We start from the raw sequence: 19,675 nt of genomic DNA, 5'->3' as shown, positions 1-19,675 counted from the left end.
CCACAAACTTCTCACAATAAGTTGGGTGAATTTTGGCCCATTCTTCCTGACAGAGCTGGTGTAACTGAGTCAGGTTTGTAGGCCTCCTTGCTCGCACACACTTTTTTTCAGTTCTGCCCACAAATGTTTTATGGGATTGAGGTCAAGGCTTTGTGATGGCCACTCCAATACCTTGACTTTGTTGTCCTTAAGCCATTTTGCCACAACTTTGGAAGTATGCTTGGGATCATTGTCCATTTGGAAGACCCATTTGCAACCAAGCTTGAACATCCTGACTGATGTCTTGAGATGTTGCTTCAATATATCCACATAATTTTCCTGCCTCAAGATGCCATCTATTTTGTGAAGTGCACCAGTCCCTCCTGGAGCAAAGCACCCCCACAACATGATGCTGCCACCCCCGTGCTTCACCGTTAGGATGGTGTTCTTCGGCATGCAAGCCACCCCCTTTTTCCTCCAAACATAACGATGGTCATTATGGCCAAACAGTTCTATTTTTGTTTCATCAGACCAGAAGACATTTCTCCAAAAAGTACGATCTTTGTCCCTGTGTGCAGTTGCAAACTGTAGTCTGGCTTTTTTAATGACGGTTTTGAAGCAGTGGCTTGTTCCTTGCTGAGTGGCCTTTCAGGTTATGTCGATGTAGGACTCGTTTTACTGGGAATATAGATATTTTTGTACCCGTTTCCTCCAGCATCTTCACAAGGTCCTTTGCTGTTGTTCTGGGATTGATTTGCACTTTTCGCATCAAAGTACGTTCATCTCTAGGAGACAGAACGCGTCTCTTTCCTGAGCGGTATGACGGTTGCGTGGTCCCATGGTGTTTATACTTGCGTACTGTTGTTTGTACAAATGAACGTGATACCTTCAGAGATTTGGAAATTGCTCCCAAGGATGAACCAGACTTGTGGAGGTCAACATTTTTTTCTGAGGTCTTGGCTGATTTCTTTTGATTTTCCCATGATGTCAACCAAAAAAGCACTGAGTTTGAAGGTAGGCCTTGAAATACATCCACAGGTACACCTCCAATTGACTCAAATTATGTCAATTAGCCTATCCGAAGCTTCTAAAGCCATGACATCATTTTCTGAAATGTTCCAAGCTGTTTAAAGGCACAGTCAACTTAATGTATGTAGACTTCTGACCCACTGGAATTGTGATTAAGTGAAATAATATGCCTGTAAACAATTGTTGAAAAATTACTTGTCATGCACCAAGTAGATGTCCTAACCGACTTGCCTAACCCGAGGTGCTGGGTTCCCACTAGAGAATCCTTGATCCAGCCCTCATCACCGACTTCCACCACCAACACCCCAGTCTACAAGGTATGCGCCCAGGTAGGACACCGAGTGGCGTCCTGGGGGGTACTGTCACACTCTGATCAGTTTCACCTGTCCTCGTTATTGTCTCCACCCCCTCCAGGTGTCACTTGTTTACCCCAGTGTATTTATCCTTGTGTTTCCTGTCTCTATGTGAGTTTGTATTGTATGTTTCCAAGTCAACCAGCGGTTTTCCCATTCTCCTTTTTCTAGTCCTCCCGGTTTTGACCCTTGCCTGTTTCTGGACTTTGTACCCGCCTGCCTGACCCCGAGCCTGTCTGCCACTCTGTACCTCCTGGACTCTGATCTGGTTTTGACCTTTTTGCCTGTCCACGACCATTCCCTTGCCTACCCCTTTGGATAGATAGCCATTGTAAGACTCCAACCATCTGCCTCCTGTGTCTGCACTTGGGTCTCGCCTTGTGCCTTGATACTATAACTAATCGGCTGTGTGAATGACACATGACATGAATGACACAGTGCTTGTTTACCTCTTGAAAACATTTAATGTAAAAAAATATACATCTTAAAGGGAACAGTCTGAATTTAGGGGAGTCTAGGGTCTAGACTAGCTTTCCCCTAGGTAGGCTACTTTTCTCATTATAACACGCAGTAAACCAAGACCAAAATAGCAGCAGTTTACAAGTTTAAACCTAAGCATCGTTTTGAGACCGTCGTTTGACTAAGCCTGGAGGCTGTGACTGTGTAGTTTATAGGCAGATAAATGTAATAGGGCTGCAGCTGATTATGGCACAGCCAGTACAGCACACAGTAGCTCAGTCATAACAACATTGACCATAAGGAATCACTAAGGGATCTATTAAAGAAATAAACAGCAAACTTTCACAGATGACGAGACTAACTACAACAAAGCCTAAGCTACACGTATAGCTCTAATAAGGAACAAATGGCAGGCTGATCGTGTGAAAAATACTGTAGCCGTTCGCAACAGTAGCATGTGGCGGGTTTCAAATACAGCCAATGTATCCACTAAGGACATATCAACATAGTTGAGCACAGTAATTACACATTTGTAAAATGTCACACATTATGTGTGACCTATACGTGTTAAAATGCCAACAGAAAATATATAATTACATCGTTACGTATGACATAGGCTAATTCTTGTATTGATGATCTACTAATAGCTTAAGCAGTTTATAAGCACTTAGACAATATAGGCTACACAATGGGAATGTCAGCTTGGAAGAGCTAACCTATTTTAGTAGGCAGGAGGTTGCTTTTCTCTGTCACCAAATTTACAGGTGGAGGCAGCAGACAGAAACAACACCCTGTTGAACTTCAAACAGAGACACACAAATTAGCAAAGGCACCAGAGCTCTCTTATTCACAATGGGAAGAGGTCCAGTGTGAATAATTCCACCCTGTCTCCAAAAATGACATGACAGATGTCTTCGGTTGACTCAGCTTTACCATCACAGAAGTATAACTGCAGTATTCTCTAATTGTAAAATATGTGGCCCTGAAAATGTCGACTCGAGCTGACCATACATTTTTTTAAACACAGGTAAATAAAAAAGAACCACGAGCTGAGGGTACTGTGGCTGTCATGAGACAAACCCCTTGTCGTTGATCAACACCAAAACGTCAGCCGCTGTGAACTACAGTATTGCTAGCCAACTGGTCGTCATAACGACTCTCTCACAGCCTCACAAAATATATGTGAAACGTGTATGACGAAATGGTAAAAACGGATAACATTATCATTGTTGGTTCAAAACATGTTATTTTCGACAAAAAACGCAAAATAATATAAATGTTTCCCTCACCTCACCTGCTCTTTTTAACTCTGCCGCTAGCGCGCTCGGTGCTGCTGATGATGAGGTGATGTGACGATGACGCTCGTGTGTGGATATATGCAGCGTTCAATTACTACTCGGAACTAGGAAACTCGGAAAGGTCTGACTTGCTGATTCGTAGAACGCGGCACGTGTATAAATTTGCAAATCGGAATCTTTAGCGTTTCCTAGTTCTGACTAGCACTTAAACAACACGGCAGTAGAACTGCGCCTGCATGTAGAGCGCACGAGTTTGGTGCAGTATCTGCATCAATGATGGGGTAGTGGTTTTTAAATAGTGTGTTCGTTGATGAAAATATACTGTAATGAAACAGCAGGGAGCAGGTTTCGAACCCTCGACCTTCGAGCCCTAGGTCCGGCGCGCTATCGACTGTACCGCAAAAGCATGCTCGTGCGGCCGAGTCGATTTCCGCGCTTATAAACCCAGGTTCGTTACAATTACGCAACATGTAAAGCGTTGGTCATGTTTGATAAGCTGAAATAAAAAATACATTTAAAATTCCAGACTCATATGTGTTTACATCCCTGTTAGTCAGAGTTTCTCCATTGTCAAGATAATCCATCCACTTGACAGGTGTGGCATATCAAGAAATTGATTAAACAGCATGATCATTAAAAATGTGCCCCACTCTAAAATGTGAAGTTTTGTCACACAACACAATACCACAGATGCCTCAAGTTTTGTGGGAGTGTGCAATTGGCATGCTGACTGCAGGAAAGTCCACTAGACTTGTTGCCAGAGTATTTAATGTTTATTTCTCTACCATAAGCCACCTCCAACGTCGTTTTTAGAGAATTTGGCAGTACGTCCAACCGGCCTCACACCCGCAGAACACGTGTATGGCGTTGTGTGGGAGAGCGGTTTGCTTATGTCAATGTTGTGAACAGAGTGCCCCATGGTGGTGGTGGGGTTATGGTATAGGCAGTCATAAGTTATGGACAATGAACACAATTACATTTTATCGATGGCAATTTGAATCCACAGAGATACCGTGACAAGATCCTGAGGCCCATTGTCATCTGCCACTATCACCTCATGTTTCAACATGATAATGCACAGCCCCAAGTCGCAAGGATCTGTACACAATTCCTGGAAGCTGAAAATGTCCCAGTTCTTCCATGGTCTGCATACTAACCTGACATGTCACCCATTGAGCATGTTTGGGATGCTCCGGCTCGACATGTACGAACAGCGTGTTCCAGTTCCCGTCAATACTAAGCAACTTCGCACAGCCTTTGAAGAGAAGTGAGACAACATTCCACAGGCCACAATCAACAGCATGATCAACTCTATGCATGAGGCAAATGGTGGTCACACTAGATACTGACTGTTTTTTCAATCCAAGACCCTACTTTTTTTTAAGGTATCTGTGACCAACAGATACATATCTGTTTGACCAGTCGTGAAATCCATAGATTCTAATAAATGTATTTCCTTTGACTTATTTCCTTATGACCTGTAACTGTAAAATCTTTGAAATTGTTGCGTTTTTATATTTTTGTTCAGTGTGTGATAAACATTTTATTAAATTGACACTCTCCTCGTCTATTTCCTGCAGAGTTAATATAAAAAATTGGGGAGGCCAGTAGCCTAGTGGTTAGAGTGTTGGCCCAGTAACCAGAGAGTTGTTAGATCAAATCCCTGAGCTGACAAGGTAAAAATGTTGTCCTGAACAAGGCAGTTAACCTACTGTTCCTAGGCTGTCATTGTAACTAAGAGTTTGTTCTTAACTGACTTGCCTAGTAAAATAAAGGTAAAAAAAAACGTAGTATATAGTGAGAAGTGCTGTGCCAATATTGATCTAAGATGATATGGCTGATGCAGGGATTTCATGTTTATGACTGGAATCTGGACATATTTAATACAGTGAATGTGGATTGATTGGGAGAGGAAATGCTCAAGGTCAATTACATCTCCAGCAATTGTTTTAGTCGAATCTGCTAATACAGATAGGAAGACTCCGGTGCACTTCACTTGCATGCTAAAGCAAGTAGAAAAGGTTCATTCCTATAAATTGACAAACATTTTCTAAAATAATAAAACAGAATTTCTATGTTATTCCTGAACGTAATAGTTTTTTCACAAGGAAGTAATATAGTTAACCTCAAACTGCCATACATTTGGCGAATCTACCGTTTTTAAATAACGTCTTTCTTGAATTGACCAGCCGTTCACGAACATCATGGCGACGACCGTGAATAGTGGAAATGTTCCTGTGTCGGACACACAATCCACAACCTCGGCTGATCGACGCTATGAAGGTTCAACATTCCAGTACAGCATGCTCCTGGAGCACCTAATTGGGGAGAAGAGGCCGATTAAAGATTTGAATCCAACCGTTATGGGAGGTCTTCCCAATCCCATGAAAACCGACGACCAGAAGATGATCGAACGGGGAATGGAGAGCTGTGCCTTCAAGGCGGTGTTGGCATGTGTTGGAGGTTAGCTAGTCTTTCACTATTGTCGACGATATTACAATTGCAACTTGCTTGGTGCATTTCTTTTTCGGGGGTGTTGCTGCCTGACATAACGATCCCATGGTGACCGTTGATTGCAGCTAGCTACAGCAGTTTCTCTCCATGCAAGAGGCCAACCACTTATAATGCACACAGTTGTTCCAAATTATGTATCTTTATTGTGTTGGTATCTTACTGATGATATGAGCCCTTGACGTCTCTCTGTGATGTTAATTTTCACTATAACATTACTATGCCCATATTTGCTGTAGCTAACACAATCTTGTGACACTGTGTTTTCCCCACAGGGTTTGTTCTTGGGGGAGCGTTTGGTGTGTTCACGGCTGGCATAGATACCAATGTGGGATTTGACCCCAAAGACCCCATGAGAACACCTACTGCCAGAGAAGTCCTTAAAGACATGGGCCAGAGGGGAATGTCCTACGCCAAAAACTTTGCAGTCATTGGAGCAATGTTCTCCTGCACAGAGTGCATCATTGAATCGGTAGGTTGTCTTCTGACGTTTTTCTTTCCTGCTTGAAAACATCAGAAAATAATATTGTAATGAAATTGGCAGGGAGCAGGTCTCGAACCCTCAACCTTCTATCCCGAAGTCCAGCGCGCTATCGACTATGCCGCAAAAGCATGCTCCAGCGGCAGAATCGATATCCACGCTTATTAACCCAGGGTCATTACACTCCTTTCAAAGAGCACGTCCTCGCGCTAGCTTGCGACTCAACGTCTTATAGAAATGCGCTCACCGGCCAAGCACACACACTGTCATGGATGCAAGGTTCGATCACTTCTGACACCAATGTAATGCGAGGATGCAAGGTCTGATCACTTCTGACACCAATGTAATGCGTGGATGCAAGGTCCGATCACTTCTGACACCAATGTAATGCCAGGATGCAAGGTCCGATCACCTCTGACACCAATGTAATGCGTGGATGCAAGGTCCGATCACTTCTGACACCAATGTAATGCGAGGATGCAAGGTTCGATCACTTCTGACACCAATGTAATGCGAGGATGCAAGGTTCGATCACTTCTGACACCAATGTAATGCGGGGATGCAAGGTGCGATCACCTCTGACACCAATGTAATGCGGGGATGCAAGGTGCGATCACCTCTGACACCAATGTAATGCGGGGATGCAAGGTTCGATCACTTCTGACACCAATGTAATGCGAGGATGCAGGGTCTGATCACCTCTGACACCAATGTAATGAAACAACAGGGAGCAGGCCTCGAACCCTCAATCTTCTAGCCCGGAGTCAGGCACGCAAAAGCATGCTCGAGCGGCAGAGTCAATATCCATGCTTATTAACCCAGGGTCGTTACACTATGCTAACTAAGAGAGTAGCAAAGTGAGAGTAGTCTGATTAGTGGAACTAAAGATATATATTGAAACTTAGCACTAGGTCAGTCCTTATTCTGGCAAATGTGTCAATTCATCCCAAGCACGAGACAGCCTGTAATTTTTGGACAATTTTATTACCTTAACTTTGTGGTTACATAATATTATGTTCCACAAATCACAACGTTAATCTTCTAGGCTAATGGCTGATGAAATTCATACCGTGATTATGTAATCATTGTTTTGAGAAATACCAAAGAGAATTTGAAAACTCTGGAACTAGTACTCTGTATTTGTCATCGGTCTCATACTGCCCCCCTGTGGTCTATATTGTATGTTACAGCACAGGGGAAAGTCAGACTGGAAGAATGCTGTCTACAGTGGTTGTGTTACTGGGGGAGCAATAGGATTTCGTGGTGAGTTAACTACTTAATGTAAGTTCAAATGTCCCATGCATTGATATCACTGACTGATTGTTAAACGATAATTGGTTTTAAGCTGTGATTGTGTCCTTTCTTATAGCTGGGGCGAAGGCTGGAGTGCTGGGATGTGGAGGTTTCGCTGCCTTCTCTGCTGCCATTGAGTACTATCTCCGGTGAAAACCAGGGGCCTTCGTTACCCCTGTGGAATATGGTTGAGGTGACTGTCCCTCTGGGCCAGTAACAGACTTTATACCTCATGGAAAGAAACACATCCCAGAGAACACTGCTCTGCAGATGGCACATCTGGTCATGAGGATTATTACAGTTGGACAATTCCATCCTGGTCTTCATCAATCAATTACAATTATAAAGCCCTTCTTACATCAGCTGATGTCACAAAGTGCTGTACAGAAACAGCAAGCAATGCAGGTGTAGAAGCACAGTGGCTAGGAAAAACTCCCTAGAAAGGCCAGAACCTAGAGGAACCAGGCTATGAGGGGTGGCCAGTCCTCTTCTGGCTGTGCCAGGTGGAGCTTATAACATAACATGGCCAAGATGTTCATAGATGACCAGCAGGGTCAAATAATAATAATCACATTGGTTGTAGAGGGTGCAACAGGTCAGCACCTCAGGAGTAAATTACCTTTTGTTGACTGTATCCTGTGCACAGTGATGTCATAGTGGGCATGCTGGCTTTTCCTTTATGGAAGTTAAACTTGGTCATTGAGATGAAACTGTGGATTTTAGATGAGAGCTGGCTATTCTCTCCTTTAGTTGTGGGTAAAATACAGCCTGGTGACATTAAGTCAAAAGTTTGAGTCCAGGTCAATGGGTGTGTTTGAGTGTTAAGGCTAAAGCAACAAACACTAAATGTGCCATTGTTTATAAAAGGTTTTCTGTGCCAAAATAAACATCTGCATCCTCCAACACCCATATTACACTCAAACTGAAATCGTGTGTACATTATACAATCGGTGAGTCATTTATTTGTATATATTTACTGTACACATGAATTGTGGAAAATTTGTTTCATGTCTTAGACCCATGCAAACGTGACCAAAAAAATCTACAATGCAGGTGATGGCTGCAGAAACCTATACTGTAAAGTTCATGAGTCAGAAAATTTCTAAGCTCCAGAACGCAACACACTTTGAAAGGCGATGACTTGACAAAAGTTAGCCGCACTAATGCAACTACTTGTTTTATAGTCTCGGACTCAAACAGTCTTACTGTAAAAGCAACATTTATAGTTAACTGAAACAGGTCACTGGTGTAAATGGTTTATTTAAAGTCATTAAGCAATGCATTACATGACTGGACGTGCCCACCCAGATAACAATGCATTACATGACTGGATGTGCCCACCCAGATAACAATGCATTACATGACTGGACGTGCCCACCCAGATAACAATGCATTACATGACTGGATGTGCCCACCCAGATAACAATGCATTACATGACTGGACGTGCCCACCCAGATAACAATGCATTACATGACTGGATGTGCCCACCCAGATAACAATGCATTACATGACTGGACGTGCCCACCCAGATAACAATGCATTACATGACTGGATGTGCCCACCCAGATAACAATGCATTACATGACTGGACGTGCCCACCCAGATAACAATGCATTACATGACTGGACGTGCCCACCCAGATAACAATGCATTACATGACTGGACGTGCCCACCCAGATAACAATGCATTACATGACTGGACGTGCCCACCCAGATAACAATGCATTACATGACTGGACGTGCCCACCCAGATAACAATGCATTACATGACTGGACGTGCCCACCCAGATAACAATGCATTACATGACTGGATGTGCCCACCCAGATAACAATGCATTACATGACTGGATGTGCCCACCCAGATAACAATGCATTACATGACTGGATGTGCCCACCCAGATAACAATGCATTACATGACTGGATGTGCCCACCCAGATAACAATGCATTACATGACGATGTGCCCACCCAGATAACAATGCATTACATGACTGGATGTGCCCACCCAGATAACATCTACACATGTTTCAAATTCATTCATGGTGAATAATATGAACTCAGAGTTGTGGGTTTGATGTGTCATTTAATTGCAGGACTGGTTATCAATTAAAACAAACCACTGCCAATTGCTCCTGTAGTTTTGTATTCATTTTTTAATTCTAGTGATTTGTTTGGTAACTGCATGCTTAATAGATTCAGAATACTTAAGATTGCAGCGCAAAAAATTGAGTTTGGACAGTACGGATAAAATTATAATACATGAATGTCACTTCCCAACTATCACAAAGTGCAGTAGGATGCACCAAACCAAACAAAAACAGAAGTACCAAAAAAAGAATTACTTGCAATAAAAGTTAGACAACTTCATTTTGGTACACTTATTTTACTAAAAAGAAGTTTACATCAACATTTATCCTTGTTAATACAGTATACTCATTGTTCTCAAAGGAAGTAAAATACATGTTTTATTTTAAATCTTATTTAAAATATCAACTAGGACTCATCTAACAGTGCTTATTTTAAGATATGTCTCAGGCTTGATAGCAGAAAGGTTGGATTTGTACAGCATTGATGGAGATTGCTGGTGCAACAAACTAGCAGTGACAACCTACCTTTGTCAGCCAGCCAGATATGATTGACAAGCTGAACATGCAATGAGGGCATTACACTACAAACATCATCCCATAGATTATACCTGGTGTCATTGGACACTCAGAACAGGCTTGCAATGTAATGACGAAAAAAAAGCAAATGTTCAAAAATGTGTTACATTTTTCCATAACCCTCATCTCACAGGTTGATGATATCTCTTTAAAGAGTGGTTCAGATTTTACACTGTTTCAGTACAGCTCAGCCAACCTTGGCTGTGAATAAGAATAAGCTAAGAAAAAACTTCAAACAGACTCCGTTGCGCAATTCTCTAATTGTACTGGACTGTACAGGCACACGTAATATATTTATTTATAAATAATAGGGGCAAATTTGGCCAAGACTCAGACAGAGGGAGGGCTGTGCTCTCGTCTTTGCACATGGAGAGAAAATCTGACAGTGACCATTTACTGGCGGCTTGCAAGCTCAGTCCTCAGCTCCTTGCTTTAACGTTCCCACGCGGTTCTACATACACACAGAGCCCTCCTCCACCACATGCACAAAGCCAGATAGAAACAAAAGAACTATTGAGCAAATAATATTTATAAAATATGTAAATGCAATTTTTCTTGGAATGCCTCTGGAGAAGAAAAAAAAGAGAAATGGAGTCAGTAACAAACCAGACCCTGACCTTTAACCCCTTACTGATAGAGGTCCCAGAATGGTGGCTGTCTGTGGGGTTACTGTGGGCCAGAGGTCTGCTGCTCCCTCCACACCTGCACTTCACCAGATGGATGTACTGCACACTAACATGACACTAGAAGACGTGACTATGGGATCCAGGGGGAGCACCATGTCTCCTCTTCCCTCACGTCTAACTCCATCTCTTCTCCCAGCGGGGGCTGTCCAGTTTTAAAAGGGAGCTGGGTGGTATGGGGGTGGGGGGACTTGCAGTTGAGTCTTTCTCTCTGGACCCCCAAGGGATTAAACGTCAGTGGAAAAGTAGAGTGTGTTCCGCTTCAGCTCAGCGAAGGAGATGGGAGGATGCTGCAGGTAGTACAGCAACACTTGGACCTGAGATGGGGAGAGAGAAATAAGGAGCTTGAGCCTAAAATCAATTGTGTTTCGTTCAAATACCACTAATCATAGTTCTAACCAAAAAAGGACTAGGATATGGCGCATTACATAAAGCCATGTGACTACACATTATGTACATGACTCAGTATGTGACGAAGCATCTCTCCATGATATCCGAGTATCTGCATACTCATCTATCCACATAGATTTAATAAGTCACTGCACAATAGTTGTCGCTGTCTTTACAGTTAATGATGAAATATAGCATTCTATTGTTAGCATTGGGGCCTTTATTGTGATTTACAGTAGTCACTGTTTATATGCGCCCTAGAATAAGTCATTTGTGAACATGAAGCGGTTTCTCTCTCAGCACCGGGCAGAGCTCCAAGTGGGGCTTCCTAATTATAAATACAGCTGGGAGGCCAGACCTGGCTGACACGGGTAAAACACACACAACCCACTAAGCTACCTTGGAGTACACACACCCACACATATGTATGTAGATTCTCACACACACAAGCAAATGCACATGCACACACACACACACAGATGTACGCACCCAAGTCACACTGACCTGCGCCATGACGTCGTGTGACCAGATGTCAGAGGCCAGTGTGATGTGTCCCTTGGTGACCTCTGACTCAGAGGGTCTGAGCAGGGTGGGGCCAAACACTGTGCCCAGGTTGTGGAGGGACATCTTGTTAATGGGCTCCTTGTCAGCAACTCTGGAACACAAAACAGACAGACAGACCAGTCAGACTACAGCGATCACAGGGACAGATCGGTATTAGTTATTTTTCTAGTCATGCGACATGTTTGCTGGTCTTGCCATGTTACTATGATGACTCATCTTCCCGTAGCAGTGACCGTCAGTGCAGCACAATATGTTTCTTCTACAAGGACCATTGAATTTCTGAACTAAGTTGCCATCTGCTATTAATGTTCTTCATGGGAACTGCAAAGCCATTCATGTCACCAGAGCGTCCAGCGGGAATCCTCAGCGTGTTTATGAGAGCATTCTGTGTACATTCTGCTGACTGACTGCACTGTCTGTACTGATGGATGTTAAAGAGCTGTACTGGGATCAGGCCACCATAATGGCTACATGGCGCAGTAGGGTTGTATTCTGACCCAGCGCTAGCCCTGTAAACTGACCTCAGGCCTGCCCATAGGTAGAAATCTGATTAATATCTATGCACCTTCCTGCTTGCCTGCCAAACTCTAACATCCATTTCTATTGCAGCAGCTTCACACACACTATATAACCCCTCTACTGGGGATACACACCGCTCTAAGCTTTCTTTTCTCATTTTTCAATCTCACTGCAAGGATGAACTGAACACCAACTTCTGGGAGGAGGCGTGAGTGAAGTAATGTGTGACTGAAACTGGCAAGCAGCACTACGCATTAAACTTGGTCTTAGTTCCCCCTAGTTCCTGTTATATAGCTAGAGGAGAATGATATACTCTCTGACTTAACACATTTTTCAGTCTCATTTGTCATTGTAAAATGTGATGAATTAGTGCCTCAGACGGCATATCATACGGCTGATTGAGGACCCTTTAAATGTAGAATGTGTTTGTTTTCTATGACTGTTTTGTATCTCTGCTTTTCATATTGTATTGATGTGTATATTTTTGTAATTACTGTAAAAGAGACCTTGGTCTCAACATGACTGCCTGTTCAAATAAAAGTGAAATAAAACCATTGTCTGCCCTGCAGTAGGAAACCATAACAAACACATGAACCTGATCTTTTAAAATTCTGGTGGTGAAAACTATTACTGTACTCAGAGTATGAATAAGTCCCCACACAGGCCATTACTACTGTAGCTGATGACAGATGTGGGTGATCGGAGGAGACCCATAAGTGTTTCCTAAGTGTTCCTGCCAATGCTAGTGGTTACCAGTCTGTGGTTGTGCCCTCCTCTACCATGCCCTTCTAATTGAAGGCAGTTTTAACAGGCACCACCATGTCATCACATGTGGTTACACACTGCCTTTCCAGACTGGCACATGATTGGCCAACTGAGACCATCACAGCTATATTCAAAGACAAAATGGTAGTAGAGAAGTCATTTTAGCAGTAGGGTTGTCATTTTAGCAGTAGGGTTGTCATTTTAGCAGTAGAGAAGTCATTTTAGCAGTAGAGAAGTCATTTTAGCAGTAGAGAAGTCATTTTAGCAGTAGATAAGTCATTTTAGCAGTAGGGAAGTCATTTTAGCAGTAGGGAAGTCATTTTAGCAGTAGGGAAGTCATTTTTCATTGACATAAATGCATCCTTCCAACTGGACCATAACTCCTCAGTCTAGCTCCTTAACCTCACCACTAACGGGTTGGCTTAAAAGGGCCAGTGTATACTTGTCATCTCTCCAGGGCCTGGCATTCGTATGCTCTGTTAACCACACAATGTCTGGCCTGAGCACTGATGACTTTTCCCTCTGTCTTATTGGGGCAGTCAGTCAGTGGCTAATGAGCGTTGTGCGGTCACAGTAGCAGGAGCACACCTCATGACCTCAGGCAGAGTGCAGCTGAACGTGAAGCTCTCCAGAACACAGTTTTATAGCAGGCTTAAAGAACCACTCGCACATGTACCGTACTCTGGCCAGAACTCCTCCAATATCCGATCTGAATGTATTAGGCTGCCAGTTAATATGGCCCAACTGTCAACAGTAATGGTTACTAGCCTTTATGGTAGATGATGTGTGTGTGTACCTCTTGAGATGCTCCAGCAGGCTGAGGAAGGTAATGAGGTTAGGGTCAGGCAGAGAGCGCAGCAGGTGCATCATGCAGTTCTCCTTGGCTGCAGGGTCTGACAGAGCTGTAGAGAAGAGGAAGAGGGGAAAGAGGAGAAGAACAGAAGAGAATTTAAGAATTACCCCTCTACGGGGGAATATGAACCATCATTTCAATGTTGTGGTCTCAATAAAAACAAGGAATAACTCCCCTATAACTGACTATTGAGATGCATCCTAATTGTATTGGTATGGTCTGGGTCAGAGGTCGTACCTATGCCCTCCATGAAGGCTGGGTACAGGCGGTCAGTGAGCAGGGGCTCTGGCAGCTCACGGAAGTACAGCTTCAGAGTCCCTGCAATGGCGTTGATGTCCATGTCACTCAACATCACCAGGATGTCTTTGCTATCTGTGGAGGGGAGAGAGGGAGGGGGAGAGAAAAGGGGGATAGAGAAAACAAAAACACACATGAGCTCAAGGGAAGCGCATCAGCCTCAACCAAACAACTACTTCATTTCCAGACTGATCATTCTGGCTCCAGAGATGACATAACAAGCAACAACACTTGTTTAAAACCCAAACCACCAGTGATCTCAGCTCAGTGAGCCATGAACACAGCAGAGACACAGAGGGGGTTATCTTTGGTTTGGTCTAGGGGCCGTGACAGACATGGGTTGCATGCCAAATGGCACCCATTTCCATATACAGTGCACAGCCTGGCTGTAAAGAGCCATAGGACTCTGGTCAAAAGCAATGGAATATAGAAGTAATAGGGTGCCATTTGGGATGCACCCTGGTACTCCCAGGGAGGACAACACACAGCTGACAGCTGCAGCTCCCCTGTGCTCTTCCTGCCCTTTCCCACAACTCGCTCTGTTAATAGCCAGGCTGAAGACCCTCTGCCATGGGCCTGCTAGCCTGACCCCGGCACGCCGTACAACATGGAGGATGGAAGGAGAGGAACGACAGGACAGCTCAGGAGGAGACTTGTGTTGATAATGTAGGGCCTGGAGTTATTTCTGATAATGTAACCTGACCAGGAAAAACTCATGGCCCTAGTTATAGCATATATACACTGAGTATAGCAAACAATAGGAACACCTTCCTAATATTGAGTTTCAGCCCCCCCCCCCCCTCCCTCCCTTTTGCCTTGTCTTGCCCTTTGACCCTCTGAATGGGACACATACACAATCCATGTCTCAAATGTCTCAAGGCTTAAAAATCCTTCTTTAACCTTTCTCCTCCCCTTCATCTACACTGATTGAAGTGGATTTAACAGGTGACATCAATAAGGGATCATAGCGTTCACCTGGATTCACCTGGTCAGTCTATGTCATGGAAAGAGCAGGTGTCCTTAATGTTTTCTATACTCAGTTTATAGGCCCAGAGTTATGCCTGGTCAGGTCCCATGGCCAAGACAATCTCCTGGTTCTATTGATGAAGACAGGTGTATTTTACAGTGTTGGTAGTATGAGTGTTTCTTACTGGTGTCGAATACTGCTTTGAGGGCCTGGATGTCAGTGGCCACCCCTGAGATCCTGTAGATTCCCACCTCGTCGATCCCCCTCTTCTCCACCTCCTCAATGCACTGACGGACTATGTAAGGCACCTTGGAGCGCTCACGCCTGTTGGGGGACAAACCCAACACACATCAGAATTGATATTACAGCACGGTCCCTTTCAAATAACGTTAATGCTAATCGTAGCAATCAAACAAACTGTACAGAAAGATTATAGAGAGGGGTTTATCCTGAAGTTATGTAGTCTTAACTACACATAGTGACATACAGTGCTCCTTCAGAAAGTATTCACACCCCTTGACTTTTTCCACGTTTTGCTGTTTTGCAAGGTAGGATTCAAATGGATTAAATTCTAAATTCAACCCCAAGTCAACACGTTAGAATCACCTTTGGCAGCGATTCAAGCGCTGTCAAGTTGATTGTTGATCATTGCTAGACAGCCCTTTTCAAGTCTTGCCATAGATTTTCAAGCCAAATTAAGTAAAAACTAACCACACCACTCAAGATCATTCATTCATCTAGTCTTCGTAAGCAACTCCAGTGTATATTTGGCCTTATGTTTTAGGTTATTGTTCTGCTCTATTGCGTTTATTTTTATCCTAAAAAACTCCCAAGTCATTGCCAATGACAAGCATATCCATAACATGATGCAGCCACCACCATGCTTGAAAATATGAAAAGTGGTATTCAGTGATGTGTTGAGTAGGATTTGCCCCAAACATAAGGCTTTGTATTCAGGACAAAGTTAAGTTCTAATCCCATTTTCTTTTGCAGTTTTATTTTAATGCGTTATTGCAAACAGGATGCATATTTTGGAATATTTGTATTCTGTACAGGCTTCTTTTCACATGTCATTTAGGTTAGTATTGTGGAGTAACTAACGTTGTTGATCCATCCTCAGTTTTCTCCTACACACCAATTAAACTCTAACCGGCCTCATAGTGAAATTCCTGAGCGATTTCCTTCCTCTCCGGCAACTGAGTCAGGAAAGATGCCTGTATCATTGTTGTGATACACCATGTAAAGTATAATTAATAATATCACCATGCTGAAAGGGATATTCAATGTCTGTTTATAATATTTTTTTAAACGTCATCTACCTATAGGTGCCCTTCTTTGCGAGGCATTGGTCTTTGTGGTTGAATCTGTGTTTGAAATTAACTGCTTGACTGAGGGACCTTACAGATAATTGTATGTGTGGGGTACAAAGATGAGGAAGTCATAAAACAAATCATGTTAAACACTATTATTGCACACATGCAACTTATTATGTGACTTGTTAAGCAAATTTTTACTCCTGAACTTATTTAGCCTTGCTATAACAAAGGGGTTGAATACTTATTGACTCAAGACATTTCAGCTTTTAATGTTTAATACATTTGTAGAAATGTCAGAAAACATCATTCCACTTTGACATTATGGGGTATTTGTGTGTAGGCCAGTGACACAAATTGAAATCGAATTGAATCCATTTTAAATTCAGGCTGTAACACAACAAAATATGTAACAGGTCAAAGGGTGTGAATACTTTCTGAAGGCACTGTAGTTTGTTCATGAGTTTATTATGAGAGAAATTCAACATGGCTTACTTTGTCACAATACTGATTTTGACCCCGAACACCCCACTCTGTTTTTTGGAGGGCGTTCTCTTCAGACTCAAGTCCCGACTAGTAAACTTCATGGAGAACTCCACCTTGATCTGTGGGAAACAATACATACAAAGTGTCAAACAGTCTGCATTATTTTATTTTATTATTTGACAGGGATTATGTACCGTGAACATTGCAGCAGCTTTTAGTGACACAGCTCATCTGCAGTCCCCAATTTAAAATGAGTTTAAAATACACAGCTTCCAAGTGCTTTCTTTTTGATCATTTCACAACATCCAGGAGTTTAAGAAGATCCAGAGTGGTTAGGTATTACAGCTGTTTAAAAACACTGTTGCAGAGGAATCAGAGTTGACCAAGCTCGTAAAGATAATATTGCATCGTCTCTGGCGAACTATAACAAGCTACATTATAATATCCACACACTAAGCCCTGACAAGTCATCTTCTATTGATGGGGTTGAATGGGTAAATGACTGACAGGATCAGGAATGGAATTAGGAAATCAAGGGCTGGTTTCCTGGACACAGATGAAGCCTAGTCCTAGATTAAAAAGCATGTTCAGTGGAGATTCAACATTGAAAGAAGCTTCTTAGTCCAAGAAAAGGCTTGATCTGGGTCTGGCAAACTGGCCCCAAAGGTTCCTGGTGTCCCTTACCCCATTCATCTCTATGACGTCCACGTGCCAGTTCTTGGACTGCACCGTCTGGGGGTCCAGCTGAAATACAAAGAGAAAGAACATGATTAAGTTTCCTTCGTTATATTCTCTGCCCGTGCCATAATGGATGCATAACCTCATAGCAGACTGAGAGAAGGTATGACAAGAGCAGTGAGTGTTCAAATACACGTACAGTATCATGGACACAATCACATGGACCCTCACAGAACACACTCCTTGTATCGTAAATGTACAACTGCACTCTAGCAGAGACACTAAAGCCTTATTTCTGGCATGGTGCCTGTGTGATGTGTTCTTCTTGTGTTAACTTAATCTGACTGTCACTACACCACAGTACCTAGCCAGCTCTCTGAGTACCCAGGGTTCACTGCACTGGATGAATTAGTCTGTTTATTAGGACACAAACATGAAGACGTCCATGTTATGTTAACTTCAACTATGTTTTGTGTTGTACTTGTTCTTCTATAACCACACCCCTGGACCTAGCCAGCTCTGGACTTCTGCCTACCCAGGGTTCACTGCTCTCTCGCTCTCTCTTTCAAGCACCTGTCCCATATGTGTCCCTCCCGTCATGCTCTGGTGAGGTTCTGAAGAGCTCCTTTAAAGTCCAGCCAAGAGAACAAAGAGGCCACGTTACGGTTTGTTTTCCGAGACGAGACTCTCCCTTCAACATGGGCAGGAGGAGGGGGGCTATTTTCTGACTGCTGCTACGTGGAGAGAAAATAAGACCCCGTTTTCCTTTTGCCTCCTCAATGGAAATTCCCAGACTGGCCTGTCTATATTTAAATAACCAAAAATCCCTGGGAACTTCAGATTCAACTGCAGTTTTTCTTTTCTCCTCCATATAAAATTTACAGGATGCTGACATCTGATAAAGTTAAATGGACTTTGCCTCATGTGTGGATGGAGCAGTGGTGCACGCTGGGTAATGTGTGTGTGTATGTTTAGACTGAGAGGAACCTCTGTAGCCTAGCCAGCCTGAGGGCTCTGTGTGTGTCTGTCCCTACCTAATGACATTGATCATCTCTGCATTAAAACACACAATATTTCCTCTTTCATGCATCATGAAACAGTCCATTCACCCCATCGGTCCTCTACTGGGCTAACTAACTAATGTATCACATTTCCCTCCTTTCACAAGAATCACATTGATTGAGATGAAAATACACCACAAGAAAGCCCCCTTTTTCAAATCAGTAAATCACAAATATAGGCTAACACACAACAATGGAAGCACTGCTGCTGCCCTTTCTGTTCACTACCATTGTATTGATATTGCTAGTGCCCAGTTTCATCTTGTTCCTGTTAGTTCTTGTAAGCTGAACTGTCATCTGATTGTAGGCCAAGTTCTTTATAGCTCTGCTGAAATGCTTGTGGGTAGAGACAGGGCAGTGTGTTCTTTAAGAAAGTGAGACAGGGACAGGGGTTGTGTTTTTCCCATTTACGTATGGCTGTCTCTGGGGGTAAGCAGTGGCCATGAAAATGACTGCCTCACACGCTTCAGCCTGCTCAGTAGCAGAGCTGGGCAGTTTTCTCATGCTGCCTTGGGAGAATAGATGTATGATGAGAAGCAAACCCCAGAGACATCCGCCTGAATTTAAAATGGATTACATTTGGATTTTGTGCCACTGATCTACACATAACACAAGTCAGAGTGGAATTTTGTTTTTAGACATTTTTACAAATGAATTAAAAGCTGATATGTCTTGAGTCAATAAGTATTCAACCCCCTTTGTTATGACAAGCCTAAATACATTCAGGAGTAAAAATATGCCTAACAATTAACATAATAAGTTGCATGTACTCACTCTGTGTGCAATAATAGTGATTATATGATTTTTGAATGAGTACCCCATCGCTGTACCCCACACATACAATTATTTGTCATTTGAGTAGTGAATTTCAAGCATAGATTCAACCACAAAGACTAGAGAGGTTTTCCAATGCCTCAAGAAGGGCACCAATTGGTAGATTAAAAAAAGCAGACATGGAATATCCCTTTGAGCATGGTGAAGTTATTGATTACACTTTGGATGGGGTATCAATACACCCAGTTACTACAAAGAT

The 19,675-nt window shown here is 42.9% G+C and overlaps 3 protein-coding genes across 8 annotated transcripts in view; 1 reads left to right on the top strand and 2 right to left on the bottom strand.

Annotated features, from left to right (window-relative positions):
* Positions 1-3,169, bottom strand: part of LOC115135920 (cytospin-B-like) — a 192,209-nt gene extending 189,040 nt beyond the window's left edge. Inside the window, exon 1 of the mRNA XM_029671133.1 lies at positions 3,110-3,169. The gene's annotated coding sequence lies outside the window, so the exon portion shown is untranslated. The remainder of the gene's footprint in view (positions 1-3,109) is intronic.
* A 2,112-nt stretch (positions 3,170-5,281) lies between these two features.
* LOC115135919 (mitochondrial import inner membrane translocase subunit Tim22-like) lies at positions 5,282-8,306 on the top strand. 2 transcript variants are annotated; one of them, XM_029671130.2, is made up of 4 exons: positions 5,282-5,581; positions 5,905-6,101; positions 7,301-7,373; positions 7,480-8,306. In XM_029671130.2, the coding sequence occupies exons 1-4, from the start codon at positions 5,323-5,325 to the stop codon at positions 7,554-7,556; spliced, it is 606 nt and encodes a 201-aa protein (XP_029526990.1). In that variant the 5' UTR covers positions 5,282-5,322; the 3' UTR covers positions 7,557-8,306. The 2 variants fall into 2 exon arrangements, with proteins under 2 accessions (XP_029526990.1, XP_029526991.1); XM_029671131.2 differs by having other exon boundaries at positions 7,301-7,391; positions 7,480-7,568.
* Positions 8,307-8,643: 337 nt separating this feature from the next.
* LOC115135917 (active breakpoint cluster region-related protein) overlaps positions 8,644-19,675 on the bottom strand; it is a 259,552-nt gene continuing 248,520 nt past the window's right edge. For 3 of the 5 annotated variants that reach the window (XM_029671122.2, XM_029671124.2, XM_029671126.2), the window contains 7 exons: positions 17,588-17,647; positions 16,913-17,022; positions 15,289-15,428; positions 14,078-14,212; positions 13,784-13,889; positions 11,629-11,794; positions 8,644-11,066 (listed from right to left, as the gene is read on the bottom strand). In XM_029671122.2, coding sequence (XP_029526982.2) covers positions 10,977-11,066; positions 11,629-11,794; positions 13,784-13,889; positions 14,078-14,212; positions 15,289-15,428; positions 16,913-17,022; positions 17,588-17,647 — 807 coding nt within the window. In that variant the 3' untranslated portion in view covers positions 8,644-10,976. The remainder of the gene's footprint in view (positions 11,067-11,628; positions 11,795-13,783; positions 13,890-14,077; positions 14,213-15,288; positions 15,429-16,912; positions 17,023-17,587; positions 17,648-19,675) is intronic. The other 2 variants (XM_029671123.2, XM_029671125.2) reach the window with 1 other exon arrangement.

This window comes from Oncorhynchus nerka, linkage group LG10, assembly GCF_034236695.1.
Source record: "Oncorhynchus nerka isolate Pitt River linkage group LG10, Oner_Uvic_2.0, whole genome shotgun sequence".
Classification (NCBI taxonomy): Eukaryota; Metazoa; Chordata; class Actinopteri; order Salmoniformes; family Salmonidae; genus Oncorhynchus; species Oncorhynchus nerka.
This window is presented reverse-complemented; position numbering and strand designations above follow the sequence as displayed.